Here is a 22,189-nt window from a genome sequence, read left to right on the forward strand (position 1 = left end):
AAGAGGTTGCTCAGGCTGCTTTGAGGATGGAGACAATGAAACTTTAGGACTAGTGAAACTGTGTAAGAGCTGTATATTCAATTACTGATGTTGTGGGACATCAGAGGCTGCTTTTCCCCCTTTTCCTGTAAATTGTGACTTATCATATTTCAAATGGAAAGTGTAAATGTAGTAGGAAGAAGTGTCTTGCAAGTTCCTGTGGATCTGCTTGTTGATTGACTGTCTCTAAAAATTTGATGTGAAGGGGATTTTGTCATTTCATCCTTGAGAAATATTTCCCCTCATTTACAGTACTTCTTCTGTTTTTCTGGATCTTGACAAAACAGATATTTTTTGGAAGTTGAGTCCAACTTTATTGCCTTTCTCTGTAAAATCCTAAACCCAGAAAGAAAAGTCCTTTAGAAAACACCAGAATAGCATGAGTAAGATTTTTCATTTCATTTTTAAAACACCAAGCATATCTGGGTGTATCTTTTATGTTAAATGACATTTCTGTGTTAATGAGAGATTGCACTTTCGTACAAAAATATTATTGAAACAAAAGGGAATTTGCATGAAACTTATATTTTGGAGGATAATCTCTGCTGGGCCTCTTTGAATTTAAACTCAGGGATCCTGTCAGTAAAAGAAATATTTGCATTGTCCTATTGCTCACAACTGATACTGATTTTCTCTCCAACTAACTAACAGCTCTTCTTTCTGCCTTGAATAATTACAGCCCAAACCCTGCCCCTGTACTATGTAAATGGAAAATCTAACTCATCAGATAGCAGTGAATCTTCAGTTTGGATTAAAAAAAAGTATTTTATTTATTAGATGCAGTTATGGCACTGAAATAAATGGTTGATGCAGTTATGCAACATCTCACCTTCAAAATTTAATCATCTACAAATGCAATTTATTTTTCATAAGCTCCTTCCCTTTTAATATGATTCATTAAATTTTTTTTTTCCTGCTTTTTTTTCATCTATTTTGAATGGAGACTCCAGGCATTTATTTCTCCTCTTCCTTAATGTTTGGCATGGTTGACGTAAAAATATTTTTTAAATAGTGTTCATATTATTTAAATAATTTTGTATTATTTATTATATAATTCCATAATATATAAATAGATATTATATAATTATATAACATACGAATATATTATATATTTATTATTATATATTAAGTAAAAAATTGTCCATATTTAAATAATTTCATATTTAAAAGTTTGAAGTGCCCAGGGAGGTTGTGAACTCCCCATCCCTGGAAGTGTCCAAGGCTGGGTTGGACGGGGCTTGGAGCAGCCAGGTCTAGTGGAAAGTGTCACTGCCCATGGCAGGGACTGGAACTGGATGAGCTTTAAGGTCCCTTCCAACCCAAACCATTCTGTGATTCCATAATTCTATAGAATTCCATAATTCTGTATTATTTGAAGGACTTGAGGTATGTGACAATAGTCTAGAAAATTGCCTCACAGCTCCTGCATTTTTAGTTGTCTTAATTGTATACATGCAATAACTTCTAATTCAATTAAGAGCAGCAATATTCTGCATTAGCCCCCGTGTCAGAATCCATGCAGTATACTATAAAAAAGTCATTAGTTTGGTAATATCAATTTAACAAGTTTTAGCTCATTAACCTTGACACCAGCAGTGCTGGAGAGAGGAACCTTTTGATATTGTTGTTCTCAGCATATATCAGGGAGCTCTGAATATCTGTTGAAATCCGTGGCTATTATCCCTGATCATCAGTTATGGCTCTGTGGTGGCTCTTCTGGGCAAAGGCCCCATAATAAACCACAAATTACAGCTTTTCAAGTCAACTTAATAAATGGTTGTTCCAGTTATACAGCGTCTCACCTTCAAAATTTAATCATCTACAAATTACAGAAATACTTCTTGAGCTACTGCTTTTTGCTTTCTGGATTAACTTTTGAGAAATCACAGTTATAAAGTGGTTGGTTCAGCTTTAGAAATGTACTGAATAGTTGGGCAAACGCCTGTAAAGTCAGATCTGCCTCTGCAAACACTGGTTTTCTTTCTAAAGGGGATCTTGCACTGTTTGACATTTGTGAAAACCTGTTAGAATTATATGTGAGACGTGTAGTGCCATTTCTTGTGGCAAATGTATGTTATTTTACATTTATGTTGAACCACATATAGGCACATTTCTACATGTATATGTATGAATGTATCTCAGTATATTTGAAATAAGAACTACAAATCAGGCTGCAGATTTGTGCCTTCTAATTTGGAGGTTTGTAGTCTGACCATGTTCACTTTGGATTTAAATATATTTCAGGGTATTCAAGCTTGATTACTTGGCCTCACCTGAATAATATAACTTAGAACTAAGGCTTATATCTGGGTAGCTGTCTTTGTATTATGTCTGAAAAAATCTATAACTTCTGAGATGCTTTTTTTAGAGAAAAATGTGTATTGCAGAAGCTTCAAAGGTTTTCTGACCAATATTTTTAAAAGTTGGCACAACTTATAAAGTGGAGGTTCAGCTGCAAAAGTGTGGGGCTTTAAAGACCCCATATTTCAGGGGGATCGTGCTCTGGGGTTGTTGCTTCACCACATACATGCACAGAGGATATTTACAGACTGTGACACCAAACAGAGGTAGCAAAGGTATCATGAGTTGTAGAACAACCTCTGTGTGGCTCTGAAGGAGTCAGGATCCTTCCTTCTTTTGGTCAAACCCCCAAACCAGCACCAGGCTCTGTTCCACCGGGAACACCGAGCTGGGTGCTGGACCCACAGTTACGGAGCCGTGGGTGTGCTGGGACAAAGGGCGTCCCTTCCAAAAACCTCAGCAGTGAGTATGACCCTCTTTATTCTTTCTTTTTCAACTGAAAGCTGCCTAGAATCTCAGAAGTGAAAAACAGATCTTCAAGCTTCCCAAACTAAAGAGCTTTGGGAAGAGTGTATTTGTCATTATGTTTAATTTGCACATACCTCACCAAAGAAAAGGCCAGGGGAGCCAGGCCGAGAACACAGCTGTACAGGCAGCTCAACTAATTGCCTCTCCATCCTCAACCTCATTTATCTTCATTTCTTCCCAATTATACCAAATTATCAATAGTCTCTGTTGCATCAGAGCCTTAATCCCCTTTATTCAGGCGGCATTAGATAGTGGCAGATGAATTCTTGGAGGGAGTCAGGGTAAACAGCCATGAAATGCCACCTCTGGCAGATGGCATTGCTCACAAGAAATGTGACAAAACATTTGGAATTTGTTACTAGGCATTGGTATGAGAAGGCAAGCTGTCAATATTTTTTTAAATGATAATCAAGGTGGTGCATACTTATACCACAAGCTGAAATGAATCCTGTCCAAAACCTCAAGCTTAGTTGAGTTCAGCTTGGCACTCGTGCTATTCCATTTTGTTGCAGAAGCTTCTCACTTTTTCTTCTTAAGAAATGCTTTCACTTTATCTGGTATTATTATCAACATCTTAGTAATGTTTGTTCTGATAGAAGTGGTTATTTATAGTCAGAAAGAAATATTAATTTGAAGACATAGAGTATCCTTTAACAAATTCAGGATGTATTTTCTTGAATGGCTTATTTACCACCATTGGTCATTTCTAGGGGTTTGAACCTGCTCCTTAGAGCAACCAGTGCAAAAACTCTCACTGATGTTCCTTGAGGAGAATTGCAGTAGAAATGAGATGAGAACACCCAAGGGCTGGGCTTGCTGAACGAGAGAAATGTTCTGAAAGTCAAAGATGGATTAAGCATGTAAGATGTCCAAGTGCTGTGGCAGGAGTTTATTCAGATATTACTGAGCAAAATTGAAAGTGGTTGTTAAAGGAAGTACAGAGTTGGCTGCTAACGTGGTTCAAGGGGGTTTTGTGTGTTATTTTTAGACTGGCATTAACTAAAACACTGCAGATGTCACTGCTGACCTTTTATGTGAATTGGGTTTACTCACAGGCTCTCCTGGTTTTGGCAGCATTCTAAACATTTTGGAAGTCAGTAATATTTAGTGCAAGGGGTCAAATGCCAGATATAAAAAATGGAGCACCTTCAGAATTAGGATGGACCCTCCCAGTGTGCCCCACCCTAACACAGCTTGTGGGAACTGTGCAAGTGTCTGCACTTACTGATCCTTTGTGGAAACTTGGACTATGGAAGTAAATGGCATTGCAGAGCTTTCACAGTCATTCAGCTGCAGCATAAAAGGTTGTTGAGCATCCCTTTGGCAACCTCTCATTGCCTGGCAAAGTCTCCAATGAGTTTGGTGCAGATGCTGGAGGTTTGGAAGATTTTCCAGGTGTGTACGTAAAAGGCCACAGACTTTATTTAATTTTTTTCAAGCCATGCTTTATGTTATATGGAGCTCTTTTTTAGGTGTTTTTGAAAGGATTACATAATCCATTTATGTCACTTGAAATTAACTCAGAAGACTGCAATCTGTGACTTGGACTGTTCTTTGTAATTATTTCAAAGAAACAGTAAATGATGAATCGTTGAAACTCCAATAACCTGATTTTGTGCCACAGCATTACCTATCTGCCATGGATGTCAGGATGTTCTCAAAGCCTCTCAAAATCAAACCAAATTATCTGTCTAGCTACAGTCATGGTAAAAATATACTGCACATGTACATCAGTGGTTCTTTCAGTAAACTGGTAAATATGGGAAAATATTAAGGAATTTTTTTTCAAAAAGGCAGGGAATGCTTAGTTGTGGTGAGTGAAGGTGTCAGTGTGATCATCCCTGGTGTACAAATCCCAGCTCTGTGCTTGCTGGCTGCCGTTGTTGAGTTTAGAAGGATGTATGTTTATCCTTTCTGGCAGGCAGCCCTACAAACTGTGTTCAAGATCTGAAAGTTAAGCTGTTTTATTTCTGGCTTGTGCATCATCAACAGTAATAAAAACATGACAGACCAGAATTTTGACCTTCTTTCTCTCTGTGAAATGCACGTGTTTCTGAAGACAGACTGTGGTCCTGCAGTAGGAAACAGTTAATTTTCTTGTTGATGGTTCTAAACCATAAGAGATACCTTGTTCTAGTACAGCATTCTTATCTTTGTAGAGAAAAATAAATAGCAATAAAGTCACACACTTGTTAATAAAATGGTAGCAGTAACTGTACTACGCGTTGTATAGAAGAATAGGGTTTTATAACTTACTGTTTCATCCACTACAAGAACTGAGAGACATCAGAGGAAGGCAGCAAATGCCAAGTTAAACCCCCCAAAACACAGCTACAAATAACAGGAGGTGTTTTTTCATACAGTGCATAGGCAGGCTGGGGGACTCCTGGCTACAGGATCTCATGGATCCAAAAAATTGACATTATTTAATCAAATGGAAAAAAAAAGTCTGTTATATGTGGTTAAATTCAGTGAAAATACTTCTCTTTCAGGCGTTTCCTAGTACCTAAATTGTTGGAGAGTGTTCTGGAAAGCTGTCACTGTAGTTGGACTGTAGCGGTTTGGATGCAGTCATTCTGGGAACCATTATTCCTGAAATACCATGGCTAATTTCCATTTAGGAAGCCATAAACGTCTTTAACTATTGATATGAATATTGCAAGTCCCCCCCACCCCTTATCCCATGGTTAACTCTCAGGTAACAAGGCAGAAAAAGCTTCATTTATTAATTATCAGAGCTTTTCTCCAGCCTGGCCCAGAAGTAACTTGTTTTATTTAATATTCATACACAACTAAATCAGCAAAAGAAAAGAGGAGAATAGGTACAGGTAACTCTGGGAGGTGCTTGTGAATATCAGTGCATTTTAATGACAATTCTTATAAGAGTTTGTGTCTAACTTCCTGTAAACAGAAATGCTAAATGTGACTTTGGTGGGGTGCAGTGGTGGAATAAGTTGATTCAGCTGAACCACTGGGATATGTTTGGTGTTTTGAGTTTAACTGAAGATACTTGGAGCAGTTTGTGGTTTAGGAAACCAATCCCTTAAATCACATTGCATTTTCTTTATTTTTCTTGCACATTAATGGTAATGAATAGACTTTTCTGGTATTGTGCTTTATCACCGTGTTTATCAGTCATCATGTGGGAAAGTCAGAACACGTTGCCTTTATCACCTTCTTGTCTCTTTGTCCCTGCTCATTTTAAAAGAAGCAGTTGATGGTTGAAGAGGGATGATTAGGTTCCTAAATAAATATTTCGTCTCTGCTTTTATCTTCTCAAAAAGTATCTTCCTGGAATTAATTGTTCTTAATTAAATTGGCATCAGATATTCTGACATATTCCCAGTTATCTTCAGTGTCCTGTTTGCTGTGAAATAAACTTTGATTTTGCTGTCATTAAGACTTTTCAAAAAGTTTAGAAATTATATTCAGATTTCTGATGCCTTCTTATTGTGTAATTATCAACAGATTACTTCACCTAAGTCCTGACAGACATATTTTTTAAGTATGACTGACTGATGGACAGATTGGGAATTGCTGAATTAATGGGCACATTTCAAAGCTTTGGCAGGGCTAAGCAGTAATTACATCTGCTGAACCACTTGATAAGTTTTTGGAAGTAGCCCAGTAAAGCCATCACTGGATTTCTTGAGTTTTAATATCTTACCCTACACACTCTCATGCCTCTCTTGTAGGGCACAGTCCAGAAGTTGATGTAGCCAAATGCACGCAGCTAAACAAATCCATGGATAAAAGCTCTAAAAGCATTGCAGATCTGCCATGTAGATTTTCAGATGGGTGTCATGGTTTTGGGGGCTGATTAAAAATCTCATTCCCTTCTTAAAGAGTTTGAGGGTAACAAGGGACCACAGAAAGCGTCCACGGTTGTGTGGCCTCCGTAAACAACATCATCTGCTGCCAACAGGAGACTCAGAATTTCGGGTTAAACGGGTCATAATCCTGACCCAGAACAGTTTTATGGTTTTCTGACAGGAAAGTGACAACTGACCAGGAATGTGACCTGGGTGGTCTCTTGCTGACCTTGCTCAGTTTATGAGATATGGCAAAAATTGTTTTCTGCCTGATTTTGTCCATGGAAGGAGCTGACAGAAAGTTGCAGCCCGAAATGTTTTTGCAGAGGATCTTCTGCAAAGTTTTGCCCAGTATTGAGGTGAGATTGGGACTTTGGTGAAAGCAAATAGTCTGGGACACCTGAAAACACATGGGCTGAAAGTGCTGGCAAACACAGACCTGCGCTGTTTTGGGAGTAATGGGGTTCTAGGTAAGCCAAGAAATTCCAAAGGCCTTTTGTATGCTGGACACTTATATAGGAAGTCAGAGGTGCAAAACACTTTGGAATTAGCAGTGCTGAAATAGCAATGCACTGAATACTTTTTGCTTTGTAGCTGATGTTATGCTTAGTATGCCCAACAGGATGAAAAATGTGTTTAAAAACAATTTTAGAATAAAATTGGCCGGTGGAGATGGCATTGCTTTTCACAACTGGAGTTCAATTTTTCAGAAATAAATCACAACAAAAAAATAAAATGACAGACATAGATTGAAACAGCGTGGTTGTGCAATTTGGAGGTGCCTCTGACAGAGGGGATTTCATTTAGCTCAACCAGACAGTTTTAAGGCTGATAAAATGAATTTGAAACCAAATGAAAAGAAACTGTCACCGAATTGAACTTGGATTACTTTCTGGAGATCTTTCAATACCTAAAACCAAAAAACTAATTAAATATATCTTCACCAAAAAAAAAAAAAAAAGAAAGAAAGAAAGAAAGATTTTGGGGGTTTGTTTGGAAGAACAGAAATGCACAGGGAGGTTTGTTGCTGGAAGACTTGTAGCCTTAAGAGTTATCTTACAAAATTGCTAAAACCAAAGATGGGCAAGTAGCAGCATTTTCAGAAAACTGGAGCTGAGCTTATCACTTGCATTTCCTTCAACTAAACAAAATGAAACTTAAACAGAGGCACTTTGTTTGTAGACATGGACATGACTGTGAATCAGTGCAGTGGGTCTGTGAGTGCAGGTGTGTCACCCACAGCACGTGCATGGATTGCTTGGGCTGATCTTCCCTGTCTGTTCACGATACCTGTAATTTAACTCCTGAACTCACCTGAATTTGCCAATTAGGCAGAATTTGGCTCCTGGGCTGTACAGTGGCATTGAGGGAATGTTTACTGGAGGATTGACCGGGGTTGTTGCATCAGTTCTGCTTTTGCTTAGTTGGACATGTGTGTAATTCATGCACTGAAAAATAACCTGTTAAGACTGGTAAATATCAGACTTTTAATTATTAAGTATAGTAAGTATATCATAAAAAACTCTCAGCAAATCCATGTAGAGTCCATCTTTATGTGTGCCCTCTAAAACACACACATTTCCATGTACAGTGCAGACAATCAGCCCTTTTTTTTAATCCATATTGTGCATTTAGCTGGAAATCTGAAAGCAGAGCTGTGCATCCCACATTTGCTGCGTGGTCTGAGCTGGGTGGTTGAAGCAGGCCAGACATTTCTTCCCACTTCATCCTGGCTCTGTTAAGGAAACCACGATCTCTGCTTGAACCTGACAAGCTCCAGGAGCTCTGGAAGATGGAAGTTCTTGTCTCTCTTGCCCGTTTTTAATGCTGAGTACAGTCTGTTCTGGGACAAGATCGACTAGAATGCAAACAAGATAAGGAAAAATTACCTTTTTGTCCTTTAGTTTTATCTGTTGGAGGGAAGGTCGTGTGGGGAGTGGGTAGGAGAGTTAAATGTAAAGCTTTTGGTAACGTGTATAAATGATGTATTGGCACTTTGACAAATCAACAGACTTCTGAGTGCTCTGATAATATTCCTATGACACTTATGAATCAAGTTACTAATATTTTAAAATGAAACATTCTGTCTCATGTAAAATAAATAAAAAGCTATATTTCCCTTCATATAAGAGAGTTAAGTCCCAATGCTGCTTCCTGTTGTGTCGTTTTCCTTAGTGTTGTATGTTTGCTTTCTTCTTTCATATAATTTTCCCCCTATTGTTTCATATATACCTTACTTGAAATCCATCTCTCTATATGCAGGGGTCTGGATCATTGTTTAATTTTAGACTCCTTATCTGCTCTATTAAAAAGAATGAGAGCCTTCACTGGCTTAGTATGGACAAAGAAATTATTTTTCCCTAATGTAAATTTCTCCAAAGACCAAACCTTTTGAATATGATGAGTCAAAAAAAAAAGAAATTACTTTTCCGAGGTGTATGGTGTGATTCATATCCCAAAGTTTCATTTTTAGTTTCTCCTGTAAACTCATCATACCAAAGACAGGATGGAGAATTAAAATGTGACATCTTTGCCTTATGGATGGCACCTATTTGGACAAAGAATGGCAACCAACAGAAATCTCCTAAAAAAAATGTGGTTAAACCTGAATATGAAGTATTAAGGAATTACTTTTTATGGGTGTATTCACTTCTAATTGTTATGGTAACAAAGAAGTTGAAAATATGCATTGATAAGGATATATGTCAGATATGTATTTGCTGATCTAACATGCTGACAACTGTGTTACTAAGTAAGAAAATTGTACGCTCAAAAATAAATACTTTTTTTAACATTGCATGACAGTTAAAGGGCTGAGTATATCACCACAGGTTTGGATTTCACATATTTGGTTTATGCTGTGAATCTAGTTCTGCCTTGCTAATAATTTATATATAATCTTACTATATGGGAATTGATCCTGAAGGGAAGAATGCAAATTTTTTTGTAAAATAGTTATTCTTTACCTGTGCAAAGGGACTGCAGGTGGGATGAACTGGAGGTGTCTGTGATACAGGGCACAGGATTAGGACCTGTGAGCCCTGACTTCTCTTCCAATTTAGTTTTCCCACTGGTGGTCCAGGAAAGGGGGAACTGGCTTTGTAATTCTGCATCTCTCCTTTGCCCTTGGAGCCAATCACTGCCCTTATAAACACTTCACAGCTGAGCAGTTCTAGGTAAGAAGAAGTTCTAATTATTATTTTCTTTTCAAGAGACTTGCTTCTCCACAGTAGCTGCAGTCCAGATGAAGCTGTTATCTGTGGGATGCTGCAGGCTACAGGATACATTTCATTTAACATCCACTTTTATTCTACCTCGTACACTCAGCTGTATTTTTTTCTTTCTCTAAGGAGAAGTGATAGGGAACATAAGAATACAGGAGTGGTCTGGAGAGATAAGTGTATTGCAATTTATTCTTCTGTTGCTGGCACTGAACAGTGGAGCAGATTTACAAGTGGAATTTGCAGGGGAAAAAAGTTATTATTGTCTCCATCTGTAAGTAAAACTGGTTCCAGTGATTTGGACTGCACTGATTTAAATTCAGTTTCCCGTTCCATTGCAGGTTTCCTGTGTTTCCTTAGGCAGGTCACTGTTCTTCCCAGTGCAGTTCTCCATCTGTAAAACAGGAATGGTGGTGTTTTCCTACGGAACGTGCAGCGGTTGTAGAGCTGGGCTGAGAAAGCTGACGGGGCTCTGACACAGCCCAGGGTAGGGGCACGAGGCTCTGAAAGACAAGAGAAACTTCCAAAAATAAGTAAATGAGCTGAGTTTAGACTGTCTGTGCTGGGGTTGGAAGTCTGGAGCAGAACTGAGAGGTGAAGGAGACTTTTAGATGAAGAGTGCAGGTTTTAGTTTTCATTTTTTGGTTTTAGTTTTCATTCAGAAATTTCTGATAAACTCTTGGGCCCAGTTTTTTTGCCATTGCCCTGATACATGAAGTTACAGGTACAAAAAATTCATGCTGAGGTACATGTCATATTTTTTGAGGAAGAGGAAAGTGTAAATGATAAATTTTCTGGAAAAGCACATCGAGAAAAACGGAATTCGCTTGGTAAAATCAAAGGCTCAACATTGCCACAGAAACTCCTTTATAAATTATACATTTAACTTGAGAAATACTTTACCAAATAATACCATCCATGTTTAACAATAATCAAAACGAACAGCTTCTATACTAAGTAGCAGTGAAATGTTATTTGAAGGAGCTGATATACAGTATATTAAATAGCAAAGATGCTGACACAGCCTTAACTGTAGTAGTTCTTTTAATTGCTGCACTAGGCCATGTTACATCACCTGGCATAATTTAGTGTGTCTTTCTTTGTCAATGTATTACCATTTTGCAAATTACAGCTCTTTTATAGGAAGGTAATTCATACTTGGACATTGTGCTAAAATGATGGAGTGTTTTCCTTTTTTCTCAATCATTGATCTTTCAAACTTTTGCATTTAGCAGTATTAATCATGCTTATTAGCCAAGTGTTGTCATAAAAGAATGGAATTTCTCTGTTTTGAAGTCATGAGCAAGAATCTCAATTAGAATGAGTAAATAAATTACTGGGGTGCAGCAGATAGAGGCAGCAAGCAAAAAACCCCCACATTTTAATTGAATATGAAAGTAGCACAGTCAATACAGCAGTTACATGTTTTTGCAACAATCTGTAATTTAATTGAGAATGTGGGGGGTACTCAGCAAGGGAGTGGACTTATAATTCCTTTTTTTCCTTTAGAAATGTTCAATCTAACTTTTTTTCGGTGGTTTGTGTCAGGGACCAGATGTATTTTAGAATTCACTAACATGGTCTAGTTAACAGCTGTGTAAAAGGAATTTGTTATTCAAGTGTGGAAATGTAATATTGAAAAAAGCTACAATCTGTAAAATTGCTTCTTTGGAAGACCAAACAGAGATTCTAGACCACAAGTGCTTAGTTTTCTGGACTGCTTTTGGTTTAGACAGTAATTGCTATGCATAATAAATACTGGACTCCTGAATTTAAATTCCTGAATATTGATGATGTCCAAACCCAGCAGTGGAGGGGAAGCTTTTGAAGCTCAGAGGTAAAACAGTAGAAGGGATTAAGTTGTGAGCTCTTCAGGGGTGAGTTTCAGCTGGAATGCTGGTGAGAACTGGAGGGAGAGAATGGACTAGTAAGACTGACAGTGGTGAGAGACCTGAGAAGCCCAAGGGTTGACATGGCAGAATCTGGGTGGCCTCATGTCCTGTGATAGCAGGAGATCATGATTTAGTGTCTCAGATGTTCCATTTCTGTTTCCTTAATCATGACTGATGTTTGCTTGCATGTTTTTATCCTTAAGCATTTAGCTTTCCCTCTTCCCAGAAGCTAGTGTTATGAAGGTAGGTGTTGCTCAAAGTTTCCAGTCCTCTTTTTTGACTGATGCATATTTATTAATTTATTTTCGGAAGATTCAGGTGTAGGTTTCAGATGCTGTGCCTGTGCCGTGGTAAAAAGTATTGGCCCATTGCTAACCCAGAAGAGTGTCCCTAAACAACAGTGTATGCCATTCATGGTTTGGTTTACCCTGTTTTACAGGTGGGAGTGAATCCTCCTGGGATAAGGAGAAGCTCCAGTCTCCCATTACGACGGGATCCCAGCACAGCATTGGCCATCCCACACTGTCAGGGCAGTCGAGCCTTGGAAGTGCACACCCGCTCAGTCCTCTCCAGCAGAACCACCTGCTCACCAACAGTATGTACTGGGCTCTTACTGGGAAAAGAGAGTACCTGGAACCCTGCTGGGGGCTGGGCTTGCCTTCCTTCCCAGCCTGGTGGAGATGGGGAAGTGATGGGAGACACTGGAGCAACAGGAGGGTCAGTCCTCCCACCATCTGCTGCACTTGTGCCTCATGTCCAAGCCACCCTCTTGGAATGGTCACTCACTGCTGGGTTTGGGACTGTTTAATTGACATTTCTGTGGCCTAGACTGAAGGGAAAAATAATCATAAAGTTGCTTATAACTTTAGCTGTGTGAGAAAATTCCCTTCCAGATGAAAATGTTGAGCAAAAAAAACAAATATGAGAGCAAGGAATAAATGCAAAATGGCCAGTGAAAAGTGAGCAGGAGCAATCCCTCTGCCTTGTTTTGCCTTGCCACCTGCCACTCAGCCACCCAAAACAACTGGAATGAAATGACACAGTTTGAATTTGAAACTTAGAGCTCTCTATAAAGGCATCTCTTTTCTTTCCCTTAGGAAGGAAGCAGGTGGGAAGTCAGCAGTTCCCTTTCTTTGTACCCAAAGAGAGAAGAAAAGAAAGGGAAATATATTCCAAGAAAGATGTTCAGGATCAATATTTTAAAAGTTATGGAGCAATAAAGTTAATTCTGACTGTTGATGATGGATGAAGAATGAAAAGCTCATTATTTCCGAACTCTTGTTACTTGTTTAAGCTTTTCGTCCTCACAGTTATCAAAGTTGATTTTTGATGTTAGTTTTAGTGGATTAGTGAGATTTTTGACTCCTTACACAACTTTAGGAGCAGTTAGTTCCTTGCTGCCTCTGTCGGGCCCCAGACATGAACAAATCAGAGTTATTGAAATGACTCCTGTAAGAAGGGCCTGCTTTGTGCATTGGTGGGCCCGAGCATTTTGGGTTAAGAGTCAGTAGCTAAAAATCACCGGGTCATAGGACTCAAATTCACTGTAGTTTATCCTTTCATTTTACATTCTTGCATAATTCAATACCTGTATTTGTTTTACATACAGGCATACTTTGTTCTTTGCTCCTAAGGGTGTTTTCCAGTAGGTATTTTGTAGTAGGCTGTTGTCTATAGGCTATTAAAGGCTTTATTGAATGTCAGACATTATGCCCAATGATTTGCAAGTGCAGGATGTATTTTCCTCATAGTCCTCTGAAATGTTTGACGGATTGTGTCTTAAAACTGGTGATGTGCTGTTAAATTCTGTTTGTAGTTTGCATTTAGTTTGCATGTCAATTGGACTTTAAGTAGACATACAACTCAATGTGGCCAGATGGTGTCTGGGAGTTTTGGAACTCTATAGAGGATGAGGGAAGATTATTGGGCTGTTAAGGGAGATCTGCAGGGGAACAAAGGCTTATGGATGCAGACACTGTCAGTGTGGTTTGAAGGGAAGGGAGATGGATGTGGGCTTTGCTTATTGCCTATCATAATTAATATTGGCCTGGATCATCATATAAAATATATAGTGAATCATTAGACATCACAGTTGTTGATCATGATATGCTCACGTTAAACAGAAATAGTGTGGGAGCTCAGAATGTTGCAGTTCTGCCTTTCCTGGTGGGCACTGTGGTGTTTTTATACCACTGTAGCCAAATTAGATAGGAATAACATAAGCTGTGTCAGTCAGTGGTGATTTTTATTGTTGGTTCTGTCATACACCAAAATGGGGATTGGATTTCCCATTTCAAATAGTTATGATAGAGCCAAAAGTTACGATCCTTTTAGCAGCGATTAGTGTGAATAGTATATGGTTATAATTAGCTATATGTTTGTGTTATTTAATACTCATCCCTGAATTTTTAAATGAGAATTTCTAATCTAAACTTCATTTAGAAATATGATAGGATGTTTTGTCCAGCAAAATAAGCCCTATTTTTATGCTGAAAAAATAATTTTGGATGCCCAAAAGGAGCTATGTTAAAGTAGTCCCTCTAAAGAACTCTTGAATGCACAATAACCTGAAGCAATTTTTTTTCAGTGAATTGGTGTCTTGGTCTTACTTTCCATTGCTGTCATTACTAAATACAAGAAGTAATACACGTGATGAAATGGATATTAATGAAGTATGAGAATCCAATTCTTGCTAGCAGTAACTTCACCTTTTTGGCAATGTCAAGATCTCCAAGTTCGTCCAAATGAATTTCATACCTTCTTAAATTGGTTTATAACCATAGCAGAAGACAATTTAAAGTGACATCTTGAAAATTAAAACCTCTGGCAACAAATTTAACCTTTCATTACATGTTCCAGATCACAGACCTTCTGCACAATAGTTCAGTAGTGTCTGTAGTCCAACCCATACCTTCCTGGATTCAATAATAGGCCTAATATAACAATCTGGTCTCAGATTGCCATGTGTGAACTGATAATAGAGGACTTGGTAGGAGTGTCTGATCAGATAAAATTATTAATAAATACTCATCTGATGTATTGGAAAACATGTTTTTTGTGGGGGTTTTGTCTTTATTTCACTTAACAAAGAGTTCACTTAACTTGTGCACTGTTACATATTTATTTAAATATGACTTCCCCAGTACAAACTTCCTTTCTTTCCCCAATACAAACCAGCCTTTCCTGGAATGCAAAGACAACCATTCCCTGCTAAACACCAAAATCACAAACGCAAAATGACGCTGGGTTTGACCAGTCAGCGTTCCGGCGGAACGTGGGCTGCGGAAATGGGGGTGGTGGGGTGTGACAGGAGTGACTGACACCAGACCTGCCCGTGGTGTTTTCCAGGGATAGACCTGCCCTTCATGATGATGCCGCACCCCCTGCTCCCCGTCAGCCTCCCCCCCGCCTCCGTGGCCATGGCCATGAACCAGATGAACCACCTCAACACCATCGCCAACATGGCAGCAGCTGCACAGATGCACAGCCCCCTCTCCAGGGCAGGGGCCTCTGTCATAAAGGTAAGTCAGACTTACTAAAAAAAAAAAAAAAAAAAATCAGCTCTTTGTGGCTTACAAAAGTGTTTACGGTGATTTTCTCATGGATTATAATGAAGAGGCAGTGAGTTTATGCTGCCTCCAGCTCACCTGGTGTGCTGCTCCTGGGAGTGCCTCAGGCTGAGGAAATGCCCACCACGGCAGCCAAGAAGTTCAGCTGCTCTGATCTATCAGTAAATCTGTAATGTAATTAAAAATGGATACTAACACTCTCTGGAGGCGAGAGGAGGATCTGTGCTGCATCTGTGAAAGCTCAAAAACTATTCTGAAATGTTGTTTAAAATCAAAGTTAATGTTAAACCTCTCCTTATCATCTGTGTGTCTGCAGAGTTGTTCACTGGAGAGGGAAGACATGCTATCTCTGATGGTCAGCTGTCCATTATTTACTGCAGGTCACTAAATTGTTAGAAATTAGTGGAGGTTCTATTCATTTCACTCTGTAACCTTGTCTTTACCTGTTCAGAGACCTCATGAGAAAACCAAAACTGAAATGCAGCAGTAGAATATTTGTAGCAGCAAGTAGACTTCAGAAGCTTTGATTACATTTTAAGTGCTATCACTATGTCACAATGAAGATTAAATCTGTATTTGTAAACAATGCCAGTTCTTTGGAATTTTAACTACAGGTTTTGCAAGCAGTTTGGTGTCAGGGTGGTATTTTGCAGGCCCTTGCTGATGTGAGTTTCTCATTTACAGCTATTTTTGCCCAACACCTGCACTAGAGGATACACAATATCTCCACAGCAACAGTAGGTTTGGCCAGCACTCTGGTGGGAATTATTTCCTCTCCATGTCGTAGAGGAAAATACACCAGTAGGTGACGTGCCAGAGGTGGAGTGTGGATCCGTTGCTGTGTTACTCTCACCTGTCAAGTGATGCTGCATCTTTTTCTTGTTTATTCTGAGTGCTGAATCTGTAGGTGAATTTTATTACGGAGTGTGAGGCTCCTTTTGTCCTTCCCTTACGTGCAATCATCCAACGCTGAATGACGTCAGTTAACATGAGATCCTTGTACAAAATGAAACATGTAAAAGAAAACCATTGCTGCCGCTGCTGTCAGTGATACTACTTTTATTACAGGATGTTATGTAAGTGCATTTAATAAGTACAAAAAATGACTAGTTTTCAGTCCCAGTATCGTGTTGTTACTTAAAATGGGAGAAAAGAATTGGATATATTGAGTGTGTATCTGTTTCCACACTCTGATGACTAAAATACCACTTGGCCTGTTTTCTATAGGTGTGAGAATCAGCTGCTTTATAAAGGTTTTGAATGAAGTCATTATGCTTTTTATATCACGTTTGCCATTTAGAAATAAGCTGTTCTACCAGGATATGCATGATCAGCAAAGTTAACATTTAGTGCTCCAGAAAGAAATGTCATAACTATGAAACTTGATTTCTTCCTGACAGGAACACTATAAATTAGGGAGGCACAACGGCCAGGCTCACAAAACCTTCTTAGCCATCTATTACATGATGTGATGTGATTACAGCAGCACCCACCAGCAGCACTGTGGCTGCAGCGCTGGCAGTGTCTCTGTGATAAATCCAGTCTTTCAGGGATTTGCTGTGCATCAGAAGGATTTTGCTTTGTTTGAAACTTGACTCAGAAAAATCTGTGGAATTGAGAGTCTCATATGGCAAAATCAAAATCTCACAGTAACACTGACATCCCCACCCTCTCTCCTCTGCCTCTTGTGCCTGCTGTTCCCTTAGTTCTGGTTTTTCCAGAGCTGTTGTTCAGCTGGATGCACTCTGCAATCCATTTACTGGCTCAGGTGTCAAATGGGGACCAGTCTGGGCTGGAACTTTGCTGAACTGTGCTTAAGTCATGGTTTAGGCTCAGGAGAGTGTTGGGTGTTCAAGAGAAGGTTGGATGGGGCTCTGAGCCACCTGATGTAGTGAGTGGCATCGCTGCCCATGGCAGGGGGTTGGAACTCGGTGATCTTTAAGGTCCTTTCCAAGCCAAACCATTCTGTGCTTCTATGAATAAATGTAGCAGTTTACTGTCATCCAGTAATTTTGTTCCTGAAACTCAGAATAACAATATTTTCAAGTTTCAGAAGCAAAGTTCAGAGGAGCCTTGACAGAAGGGCCACTTTCCCAGCTGTCCTTGGATTCACGCTGGTGGGAGATGACTCTGGCCAGACTGGGCTTGAAATTGAGGGTACCAAACCCAACCCAAGGGCCTTTAAGCTGCTCCCTTTTGTGTTAGATACAAAAAGAATACTCAGAGTAATGAGGCAAAATTTTAGCCCAGGGATTTGAGACTCTTACTCTTCTTTCCAAAATCTTTCTTTGCTTTTTGTTCCATTGACCCCACATATTTTGGGCATTCCCTGCTCCTCTTGCTCACATCTCACCCTCCTCCAGCTCTCCTTGGACTCTCTCCCTTCCCTTCTGGCCAGCAGCCTCTTTGGAGCTGCTGAGGGATGTGCTGCTCCCGAGTAGGAGTAGTTCTGAAAATTGATTTCCTGCTGTCCATTTTTCTTCTCCTGTCATCCCCTCATGCTTGGTATTCCTACTTCTCTCTTACTCTTTCTGCTCTTATCCAGGTCCCAGTTAGGAGTAAATGGCAGTTTTGTTGAATGCAGCTGGAAAACCCAGAGGAAAAAAATAAGATAAATGCAATTGAGATGCTTTGTTTCAAAAAAACCTCCACAAAATGAAGTATTTTTTTTTAAATTTAAGAATTCTTTCAGAATTTGACCCCGGTGTACGTTAGAAACAAGTCTGATAGAACAAAGCAATAATAGTAGAGTGGGATCTAGACAAGCAGCAGAGATTTTTGAGTCTCTTTCTCTTTGAGTTCTGTTTTTCTCCTGATTTTGTGGGATTGTTTAGGCATTTGTAAAGGATGTATATGACATGATTTTAAATTCCCTAAAGAGAATACAGATGGGCTGTGTAATTATTGCTGAGAGGTGCTATTTTCTGTGTGCTGTACAACTCACATTCATAACATTTACCTGACAGCCAGAAAAATGTGGCCATCTCGGAATACTCTGAAACAATTCTTCTCAGAATAGAAACACTTCCCATTACAGAATTTGTAACATCTTTAATTTCACATCTCTCTGTGCATTCAATCCATTATGGATTGTTTTCAGAATATTACAGCATTTATAAAATTAAACTTCGATATAATGTACGTTATTTTTCTCATTATTAGATTTATTCTGCCCTTTTTCACGGCACGTGTTCATTGCTGGCAGCTTATTGCTGAAATGGGACTGGAATGTGTTAGAGTGAGACAGAGGAGTTTGTTTGCTTCTTATAAGGTTAATTTTTGTGGCTCTATTGAGGTGATGGAGAAGGGAGCGTGCAGGTTTTGTATCCTTTTATTCACTGATTCAGGGAAACTGCTCTGTTGGGAGACGTTCAGATCCCTTCAAATTGTATTAAGTGCCCTTCTCATCTCCTCCTTTGGAGGGAGGCATATCCTTCTCCCTGCAGTGCCAAGAATACCTGGCTCCTTACCACCCACACACCTCACTGATAGGTTTTAAGCACTGAATACTTAGTTTAAACTTCCAAGTGGAAAAAAAGCAACAGTAAGAAACATCTCTTTTTTTTGCAGAGCTTGCAAGGGGAAATTGTTAGGCCAAGCACATATTAGCTCTTAGTTCTGGCTCAGATCTTTTTAGTATTGGCTTTGTCATTTGCGTTTGTCCTTAATAACTAATATAAGCTCTGAGGTAGATGAGATACAGCATTATCATCATTAGTCCTGGGAGTGCCTTTCCTCCATTCCACAGCAGCACTGGGTGAAAGGATTCACAGAAGGAGCAGAAGCACAAAGTTCCCAGTGGGGGCCCTTTCCAGTTTTACTCACTGTTGTGCTTTCAGGTTCAAAGTAAAATGTAAAGGTAAGATCTTAATACCCGACTGAAGGTTGTCCCAGTGACTGCTAATTTAAGAAATGGGGAAGAAGGCAGCTCCTCTTTGGCTGTTTCCCAACACCATCTGATTAGCTGCAGTTCCCTGTTTGGCTGAGCAGCTGGCAATTAATGGATTGATAGGAAGTAGTCACAAGGTAATGGGATTAGCGAGTGAACATCTGGTATTAAAATCAGTAAACGTAGGAGAGTTTTTACGATTTCTTAAATTCGGTGGGAAAATAATTGCCAGTTGACTACAACTGAAACAACTCTATGTACACTGCGCAAAAAACTCGCATTTTAAATGACAAAGTACATATTTTAGGCGAATGACTTCCCGATACACTGCAAAAGATGAATGGGATCCAGCTGGCTTTCAGACACACAGATCCTATCTTAGTTTTTAGACCAGCTGTTTACCTTGTTCATCTCCAGTTCCTGCAGCAATCAGAGGTACTATAAGTAGCTCAGAAGACCAACAAGTCACCCTTAGTTTGCGTGTGCTCATTTCCAGGCTGAAATGATTGAAAATACAAACCAAACCACTCCTCTCTAGCCCAGAAACAGTGACTGACCATCCTATTTCTTGTTGGCCACTCTGCCCAGCATCAGTTTGGATGTGGCACAGCTTGTGTTCACTGTGTCAGGATTATTCTTTTTCTTGGAAAAGCCTGAATTCCAGTTATGTGTTGCTTTTCTCCATAATGCATGAGTAAACTTTCGAACACTGTTAAAAATGTACTTGTTATTAGAATGCAAATAGTATCAACTAAGGTCAATTGGAAGTAAATCTGTGTAAGTATTAATTTAAAAAATAAGTGTTAGCAATTCAGTTCTTTGCTGACTGAAATTGTGAATTGTGTTAACTTGTCTGCTGCTCCTGCTTCCCAGGCACTTCCAGACAAACCTCCTGGTTTCTAGAATTTGTTTGTAACTGTGCTGTCCACTTTGAGAATATGAATGGTGATTTGGCAATGAATTTGGTAGAGTTCAGCCCCTGAACTCCTATTTATCCAACATGGCCATCAACTCAAAATCTTTTTCACAATACTTGAAAACCCTAATGTAGACCTAAAAACAGTAGAATCCCCATTTTTCCTTCCTTTCCATTTTATTAGTGAGGGTGAATTCCAGCTCTCCTGCCACTGCAGAGCCCTGTAGAGTAGTGCAGCAGCACCTCAATTAAATATGAAATATCAAGATAAATGTCTGAATAAAATATCCAGGATTCAGTCAGACTTCCCAAATCTGCTTGTCCGCAGTGAAATGCCATTAAATCCTCTAGGAACTCATTAATAGATTAACATTTGGAAGAGTAATTACAGCTACATTAGAACTAAGAATAAAGAAAAATAAAGGAAAATTCAGCAGCATCATTTCTCTAAATTCTTGACATGAAATAAAGATCAATACTATAAAAAAATCAGAGGTAAGGAATTAAGGTCAAGATGATTATGTCAAAAATAGGTAGGCTGTTCATATATATTTCAAATAAAACTAGTGTGGATGCAACTGTTATGTAGTGTTTCATATTATTTGTGTGGAACACCATCTCACAGGGGATAGAAAAGGGGATATTGAGGTGAAATCAAGGATGTATCTGGAAATTGGGTGACTTGATGACTTCAGAGCCGTTAACCTAAATCACAACTAAAATTAACAATGTCAAGCTTTGTAGCTACATTTTCTGAGGCAGAGCAAGACACTGATCTTTAGTGAGACAAATATATTACCCTTCAAGAGGATTAAATACTGCAAAAGTCCTTTTACAGAATTTATGTTACAGCTCTGTAAAGGAAAGGAAAAAGATAAGATAAAGTAGGTACTATAGGTAGATAAATAGGTGAGATCTTGAGAAATGTTTTCATTTTTCATAAAATTCTCAAAATCTGTACATTTTTTATGTATAATTCATTAAATTATAACCTGGAATATGAATCTTGCAAGTTCATGAATAGGAAAAAATACAAATGGAGAAAATATTACGCTATTTAGGAATGCTTCTCTTTTACTGTGAGTTCAGCTGATGTGGAACCAGCCTGGGGAGAATGGAGCCATTTTCAAGAGGAAAAATAATAAAATATATGAAAAGTAGAGAGGTTGTAAAATACATAGATGACAAATACAATGAAGTCATCAATGTATAAAAAAAAAAAAAAGTTGAGATTTTAAATTTGCAACTTTCCTATTTAAATGCCCTCACTGATTTGTTACAAATACTGTTAACCCTGTATTTGGAAAATGGTGAGGACATTATCACTTGTGTTCTCATTTGTAATAAAATAGATTAACTTGCTGTGAAATTTTAACTAGGCTGAGACACAACAGTAGCTACCTAATGAACCAGAGCACATTGCTGTTAAGTAGCTAAATAGATGCATACTGATTACAGGACTGAAAAATGGAGCTGTTTACCAGCAAAAGAAGAGTCTGTTCATGGTGTTATTCATTATGGTAGGGGGAATTCAGCACCACATTTCTACAAAAAAGTTTAGAAATGGATGATTTCTTGATCCACATGCAGTCTCACAGGATGATGGTTCACCCTCATGTGTAGTACATATGACAGAGAGAGAATTTCAGCTCCTTTGTTGCTTGTAGGGAAACTGTGCCTTCCCTGTGTGTGCACATTTGTGTAACTGGTAAAACATGAGATGACATAATCAACCAGTTCTCCTAGAAAGGGGTTCACTGTGTGATTAAGAATGATATTACTATTTGATGCTTTTATTTCTGCGTGAACATTTCAAACCAAGACCCTGAGTTTGAAGGCAAATTACTGGAAGCAGAGCTTGTTTTATAGCGAGAGACAATGGGAAATGCAGTTACCAGGAGGAGCTCAAATACTTTGCTTTTACAAATCATCAGCTTTTGAATTACTCAAATAACTCCCATTTAAGATGACATATATGGCTGTTTGTGTGATATCTAAGTGTTAATTCATAGTCATATTTGT

At 38.8% G+C, this 22,189-nt stretch overlaps 1 protein-coding gene across 4 annotated transcripts in view; it reads left to right on the plus strand.

Moving 5' to 3' along the window:
- The window catches only part of DACH2 (dachshund family transcription factor 2), a 244,306-nt gene that overhangs the window by 171,097 nt on the left and 51,020 nt on the right, over positions 1-22,189 (plus strand). For all 4 annotated transcript variants that reach the window (XM_027911464.1, XM_027911465.1, XM_027911467.1 and 1 more), the window contains exons 4-5: positions 12,233-12,388; positions 15,142-15,314. In XM_027911464.1, the coding sequence (XP_027767265.1) occupies positions 12,233-12,388; positions 15,142-15,314 (329 nt within the window). The remainder of the gene's footprint in view (positions 1-12,232; positions 12,389-15,141; positions 15,315-22,189) is intronic.

The sequence above is a fragment of the Empidonax traillii genome, unplaced genomic scaffold (assembly GCF_003031625.1).
Source record: "Empidonax traillii isolate 1590-97213 ecotype Southwest subspecies unplaced genomic scaffold, ASM303162v1 scaffold32:size1966603, whole genome shotgun sequence".
NCBI classification, from domain to species: domain Eukaryota; kingdom Metazoa; phylum Chordata; class Aves; order Passeriformes; family Tyrannidae; genus Empidonax; species Empidonax traillii.